Below are 7659 nucleotides of genomic sequence, written 5' to 3'. Positions count from 1 at the left end.
GTAAAAATAAAGGTTTAAAATGTTTTGGAATAAATAAGTATGGATACATACATATAAAAAATTAAAAAGTGGGGGCGTTTTTTGGGGGATATTTGACCAATTTTAGAATGTGAGTGGGGGCTATTTGACCAAAATGGGGGTTATTTGACTTGGGGGCTATTTGACTTGGGGCTATTTGACTAGGGGGCTATTTGACTAGGAAGCTTCAAAATCATCAGACGCTTTGAACAGGTGTTTTGAGAGCTGAAGACGTTTATGTATTGTTTTAGGTTTTTCTCCCATATCTAATTTTAGAATTACACACCATGCCTCTATCAATAAACATTGAATTTGGGTTTGTATTGTATTTCTTCGTCTTTTCTGTCATTATAATCAACTTTCGTACTGATGCATACCGGTATTATAGTAGATTTCGGACAGCAGTAGATTCCGGACAGTTAATTTCTTTTATACAGTACAACAGCTGAACAGTAGAAAACCAATTACTTTAAAAAAACGTGTTGTTGTTTTTTCAAAAAAGTTATGCTAGTTATTGTCATCATTTGATAAAGGTGTCAAAGTTATCTTCTGAAAAATGTTTTAAAGCTTTAATTAATAGTATTAAAAAACACATTTGAAAAAAAAATACAATGTACTGTATATACATGTATGCAAAATTATATATATTTTAACGCTTCACGCGGCTTGGGCCAAATAAAGTACCACCACATAAAAGTCAAAAGTTTTGCAGTGTTTTGTCAAGGTGATGGAACACCCTATAAATTGATAAAAAACGTTATGCGTCGATTTAATCTCATACCTCTTTTCTCTAGCCACAATAATGCACGTTTAGCGAACATTTGGATATTCATTTTGTTCCCTGAGCGCCACAAGTCGACTGATTCATACCAATGTAGATATTTTCTTACACTGTAACTCCACAATATTTAACACTGCATTATTAAATAAAATCACAAAAGTTAAACATAAAATATTTTTAGCCAACACCTTTCTCTTATTACACTTAGTGTTTAACACTAATTTAGATTGACTTCTTTAAACAAAGCATCAACATTTTTTAACTATCTAGCAGGTGCCGTTATCTTTCTGCTCAATATACTTAGCGCTGGGACCTGTCATTCTTGACTAGGAAAACAAAAAGTGGGATATGGACGTGTAGTGTCGCCAAAACAAAAATGGTCAAAGACTTTGAAGTGGCTGTTTATATGGAGTACCCTTTTCTCTACCAACAAATTATCATTTACTTCAATGAATGTTATTTGTCAGCAGTAAAATGTTAGCTGTCATTAGAACATCATTCTAATCGCAGTCATTTATTTTGGTGCAATTTACTGCCTTTAAAGGCTGTTTCCCTTGCGAAAATTGATAATTTTTTACCAACTTATATATGCAGATATATGCAGATTATGTTGATGAATAAAAAAGTGATGAACTTCTTGAAAAATAAACAAAATCTTGACAGGATTGACCCTTTCACAGCATAATGAATGCATAAAAAGGTGAAAACATGTATATTTTGTTCTGATTTTGTATTTTTCCGAATCTCGACTTTTTTCTCCCAATTTGCAAGGCACAGGCAGTTATAATATTTCCAAAAAAATAACTGCTAATAACTTGAATATACATGATTACTACGGATGAAGCAAACTATTTGTCATTAGTAATACAAACTTAGCATTTTTTCAGTTACATCACTACATGTAGTTTAGATCATTTACACCTCTTTACTGAACTGTTACAGTTATAAAATACAATTTCAGTGGTGGGGCAGAGCTTTTGTTTGATAAGGTCAAGAGACATGAAGTTGAACTGCCTGACCAAGAGTCACCATGTAAGTATTGTTATACCGTTGTATCAATTTTTAACTAAAAAAAAAGAGTTACTAATTTTCAGGGCATCAACGTAATGATGGTGTTGCTTGCACAGACAGTCATTGGTAGGTGACTTAATGTGAACCATGACCTGAATAGCATGTTGCCCATCGGGCGCCATGGCATCACACTTTCATGTTTTTTTCTCTAACTGAAAGCTGCACACTCACAGATAGACAGTTTTGACAACCTTTTTATTTTTTGTCTTAGTGTGAGCCAATTTTGTGTCAATGTTTGAGAACCAGTGAATAAAGACTGCTGACAAAGGATAGATCACAGAGTATCATATTTATGTGTGAAGTTGATTTTTTATGCCGAAAATCTCATTTTTCACATAAATAACGCTTTAGCCACAGTTTTCAAGTGTAAATATTAAAAAGTTGGTAATGATATTTGGTCACCAGTCTAATATCACTGGTTTCCAGATATGTACGCAAAGATTGATTCTTTCCAAGACGAAAAATTAAAAATGTTGTCCAAACGGTCAATCTGTGAGAGTGCAACTTTAAACATTTCTTTTCCAATCTTAACAAAACTTGGCAGCAATGCTTATAACTGAGTGTAATAAGATCATTGTATGCACTGGAGTTATGTCCCTTGAATTGTCAAAATTTTACCGATGATTGATGCTCCCAATAGGCAACACGGGGACCTGCACACTTCCTAGTCTTTAGTGAAAACATATTTAAAATGATTCATTTATACCATAATTAATATTTTCATATCTCAAATGTAGGGTTGGTGGCATGGTAGTGCAGGGTTGGTGGCATGGTAGTGCAGGGTTGGTGGCATAGAAGTGCAGGGTTGGTGGCATGGTAGTGCAGGGTTGGTGGCATGGTAGTGCAGGGTTGGTGGCATGGTAGTGCAGGGTTGGTGGCATGGTAGTTCAGGGTTGGTGGCATGGTAGTGCAGGGTTGGTGGCATGGTAGTTCAGGGTTGGTGGCATGGTAGTGCAGGGTTGGTGGCATGGTAGTGCAGGGTTGGTGGCATGGTAGTTCAGGGTTGGTGGCATGGTAGTTCAGGGTTGGTGGCATGGTATAACACTTACATGTATTACACTACATGTTATGTTGTTTTTTTCATTTTCAAAGGGACCATCAGAAATTTGCTGCCATGGATGAAGGATAATATGTTGAAGGAAAGGCCTGAACTATTTATACAAGCAGATACAGTGTGAGTTTGTAGAGTTGAATCTTCGCAATCTTCCTCAAGAAAGGAGAATTCCAAATCCAAGCGATTATTAACAACTGCTTAGTCCGTCCAACTATTGACTGTTGGAGAACACTCACAGTTTGTATGAGTTGCTCTTATTGATAAAAGCTTTTAAACGTAGACATATTTGTTCTTAAATAAACTTGATCAAACCCATTTTCAGGCTGTTTTGACGTAAGCTCTATGAATTCAGTTGTTCTGATTGATAAAAGCTTTTAATGTAAACATATGTTTAATAGCAGACTAATTAATGTTTGATGTACGTGTAGTAAATGATGTTTATCAAACCCATTTTCAGGCTGTTTTGACGTAAGCTCTAAGTATTCAGTTGTTCTGAATGATATAAGGTGTTAACGAAAACATACCTTTACTAGAAAACTAATGTTTGATATATGATATCATGTATATATAATGTTTGAATTATGTGTTCTTAATTTAACTTTGATCAAACCGTATTTTTAGGCTGTTTTGACGTAAGCTCTATGTTTTTCAGGAGACCAGGGATACTGGTTCTTGTAAATGATGCAGATTGGGAACTTATGGTCAGTATGGAACAGTCAGTTAATTAAGTACTAATAATGGGTCTTTAGTCATAACAGAATATCGCATACATTAGTTTTATTGTCTTCATAAATTTAATTGACACTAAAGCACATTAGATATGATTGCGGTCAGTGTAATTAGATTTTTGGATATTCAAGCTAAATTCTTACGTGAGTGCTTGGCATTAAAGCTTTCAACAAGCCCTGCTATATAAAATTCAGTGTTAGCTAGCCCTGTTAGTTATTACTAGTGCAGGGCTTGCAGGCTGAGCTTATTTCAACCACTGAGCCCGCCCTTAATATTTACCTGTAAACTTTTGGTTATCATGTGACTAATCAGTGTTTGTTTGGCCCTTTATGTGGCCGAAATTCTGCCCCCTTCCCTTCCTGAAAATGTATCTACTTTTCCCCTGCCCAGTTAAAAAGATCCCCTTTTAAATATAGGAGCATTTAGACAGTGTAGCAATATCTTGCCATTCATGAATATGTTGATAGGTTTGTTAAAGAAAAGGTTTGAAAACAATACATTACATGTATATATGCATTATGTAAGTATATTTTCCCTTTCTCCCCAAATGACGCTAGTTTTCCATTATCAAAGGGCCCCGCTACCATTCCTTCAAAAGATCAATAAAACACTGCTAGTTATTTTCTTCATTTGTTTAACAGTGATGAATATTTATATCCAGGGGGTTAGGCATCATGTCACATTTTTAGTCTTGCTTATTACAGATAACTAATAATGCAAAATCGTCCCATATAAATTTGTACATATCTTTCCATTTACCAAATATAATGTATTAGGGGATTTTGTATGTAAGTTTGCGGGCCTGGTACATGCAGTTTGACAAAATGGTTTCTTATGAGGACTCTGGTTTTTGCTGCAGCGTAAGACCGAAGTCTCACATTAGATCCTTCCATTCGGCAACAAGTGTGATAAATATTCACTATTCCCCAATCCCTGCATTGTTCAATAACCTTCAAGGCTTGAAGTTTTGTGCTGTGGTTCCATGTTTCTTGTTTGTGATTTTTTGTTTTCGTGTTCTATGTCTTTGGGGTTTACCCTGTGCTATTAAATGGCGTTTATGTTTAAACTTTTGGCTACTGAGCTTGTTTCTGTAGTTTTTCATATAAATATTGCTCAAATTCTGGATAATATATAGCAGGGCTTATGCCAAGAACTAGAGTAAGAATTCAGACTTGTTCTTTCCAAAGTCTCATTTCAATGACCGGTATAAAATTAAAATAATGTCAATAACATTCGTTGTAAAATATGTAAATTATAAGTTTAAAAATTATATGTAGTATCATTATTATTAATATATATATGCACATACATATATACAAATCTTGTTATTATTATGCCCCCTTTTGAAAAAAGTGGGGTATATTGTTTTGCACATGTCGGTCGGTCTGTCTGTCGGTCGGTCGGAATACCAAATGGTTTCCGATCAATAACTTGTTATATTATCTTTGACAGGGTGAACTGGACTATGAAATACAGCCCAAGGACAGAATTGTGTTCATATCAACGTTACACGGCGGATGATTAAGTGCACTTGTACTGAGGATATATTCTACATACATGTTCTTAAAGTGACACTCTAATTCAAAATCAATACATACACATGTATAACAAACATAAAGTTTGAGTGATAGTTCTTTAACTACTAATTATTGCATTGAAATTTATGGAAAATATTAATTACTGATAACGAGATTGTAACAGTGTATTTAATAGCTGATAAGGCACATATATTATCTGATTGGTGAGTGCTAAAAGATATACTGTGTTCTACAATTATCTCATAAGGTAGAAACACTGTTTTTTTTTGCACCTTTTTTGCAAAAATTTTAAACTCGGTATCCGTTATAAGAACATTTTCTTCGACCTTTATTCATCCTTTTGGTGTGTAAAACAATTGTATTAATTGGGGGAATTTTTTGGGGGGAGTAAGACTGCATCTTGAAACATCATTTGACCTGGATGAAGTGATATGTGTATATAGAAGTGTAACTTAAGACTAAAGTTTATGTGGTAATTACACATACTGCTTTTTAAGCAAATATCTGATGGAGGTATTGTCTGATTGGTAATTTTTCTTTGCTGAATTGATTAAGAATAATTACAGAATAAATAATTTATATCTTATTTTGTTCTGTTCTTTTTGAATACATCTGTATTGAAGCGATGGACAAACAATATTTATACCCACCTTCGAAAAAGATGGGTGTATATTGCTTTGCACATGTCCATTGGTCGGACTGTTGGTAGACCAAAGTTGTCCAATGATAACTAGACAATTTTTCCTTGACAAATGGTCATCAAACTTGACATGAAGGTTGGGCCTGACCCCTAAAATGACCTCTATTGATTTTAGGGATCATCAGGTCAAATGTCAAGATCACAGTGACCTTTAATGGTAAAAGGTTGTCAAAGTGGTAACTCAACAATGCCTAAACCTACATCTTTTATTGTCATTAGACTTGACATGGAGGCTGGCCCTGACCAGTAGATGACCCCTATTGATTTTAAAGGTCATTGGGCCAAAGGTCAAGGTCATAGTGACATTGAATGCTAAAAGGTTGTCGGGAGTGATTACACGACAATGCCTGCACCCATCGCCCTCAAACTTGCCTTGGAGTTTGGGCCTGACCAGTAGAATGATCCCTATTGATTTAAGGGTTCAAAGTGACCTTCATTGCAAACTCGACAACTCCTGGACCTATGGTCTTCAAATTATACATGAAGGTTGGGCCTGACCAGTAGTTGACCCCTAGTGATTTTAAAGGTCATTGGGCCAAAGGTCAAGGTCACAGTGAGGGTTAAATGAAAAGGTTAACAAAGCTTCTCCGAGTGATATCTCAGCAATGCCTGGACCTATGATCAACTTGACTTGAGGCTGGGCCTGACCAGTAGATGACCCCTATTGATTTTAGGGGTCAAAGGTCAAGGTCACAGTGACCTTATATGTGAAGAGGTTGTTCGAGTGATAACTTGACAATGCCTGCACCCATGGCCCTCAAACTTGACTTGGGTGTTGGGCCTGACCAATAGATGTACCCTATTGATTTGAGTGGTCATCTGGTCAAAGGTCACAGTGACCTTGAATGCAAAAAGCTTGTCTGTGTGATAACTCAACAATGCATGCACCCATGGCCCTCAAACTTGACATTAAGGTTTGGGGTGACCAGTTGATGACCCCTATGGATTGTGACGTCATAAAGTCAAAGGTCAAGTACATAACTCATATTCATCATTAAAATTTACGTCATATACCAGTCATTATCTGAACATGATTAAAAACTGTACCTAAAACTGCCTGAAAGGCATCCGAAGGGGGCATAATGTTTGACAAACATCTCTTGTATAAGTTAAAGGGTCATGTTTTGAAAGGAATGCATTATTATAGATAAGTCGATATATTTAGGGTTTCTTTCGTTTGCTGTATCATCGCAGGCCGGCTTCTGATCAATTTCCACGCAGTGCACATTTACTCACTTGCCCTACTGCATTTGTACACCATAAAGCTAGAAAAATTGTGATAATACATATATTTACAGTTTTTAGAATTACTCAATACAATTAAAAGATAGCAGTATCTTCTGCAATTGAGTATTTGTTCTTATAGAAGTGTAACCGACAACATACGTTTGAATAAAAGAATAGCTGATTTTCGTAACTTCATATGTCGTTGCTTTAAATGAAATCGCGCTCATCCAATTAGAGTGCTATAATGAAATAAACAACGACCTCATAACTCTTTGGTTGTTATACAAAATGAATGTCATGGTTTATCTATATATAGGAATAGGCGAAAGTAAATATGGTGATATGGAGCAGAAACAATACCATCAATAGTCATCGGCAGAATATTAGTATTTGTTATGATTTTTTTCTATATGGAAAATAAATATTAAAAACTTTTGATCAAATTCATGAAGGTTTTGAAATGCTGAACAAAAACTTTTGACCATCAAATTCATCAAGGTTTCGAAATGCTGAACAAAAAACGTTTGACCATCAAATTCAT

General features: G+C 35.3%; 1 protein-coding gene across 1 annotated transcript; it reads left to right on the top strand.

Moving 5' to 3' along the window:
* Positions 1-202: 202 nt before the first annotated feature.
* On the top strand, positions 203-5777 carry LOC128224457 (ubiquitin-related modifier 1-like). The gene is made up of 5 exons (XM_052934297.1): positions 203-334; positions 1761-1831; positions 2963-3044; positions 3577-3625; positions 5106-5777. The coding sequence occupies exons 1-5, from the start codon at positions 306-308 to the stop codon at positions 5172-5174; spliced, it is 300 nt and encodes a 99-aa protein (XP_052790257.1). The 5' UTR covers positions 203-305; the 3' UTR covers positions 5175-5777.
* The last annotated feature ends 1882 nt before the right edge of the window (positions 5778-7659 follow it).

Source organism: Mya arenaria, chromosome 17 (genome assembly GCF_026914265.1).
Source record: "Mya arenaria isolate MELC-2E11 chromosome 17, ASM2691426v1".
In the NCBI taxonomy this organism is placed as follows: Eukaryota; Metazoa; Mollusca; class Bivalvia; order Myida; family Myidae; genus Mya; species Mya arenaria.
The sequence above is the reverse complement of the archived record's forward strand: the minus strand, read 5'-3'. Positions and strand labels throughout refer to the sequence as shown.

Bases quoted from the DNA above. Each gene is read 5' to 3' on its own strand.
- LOC128224457 (XM_052934297.1), top strand. From the start codon at position 306: ATGCCTCTATCAATAAACATTGAATTTGG. The intron at 3,045-3,576 runs GTGAGTTTGTAG...TATGTTTTTCAG, and splicing joins TTTATACAAGCAGATACAGT to GAGACCAGGGATACTGGTTC. The intron at 3,626-5,105 runs GTCAGTATGGAA...TATCTTTGACAG, and splicing joins ATGCAGATTGGGAACTTATG to GGTGAACTGGACTATGAAAT.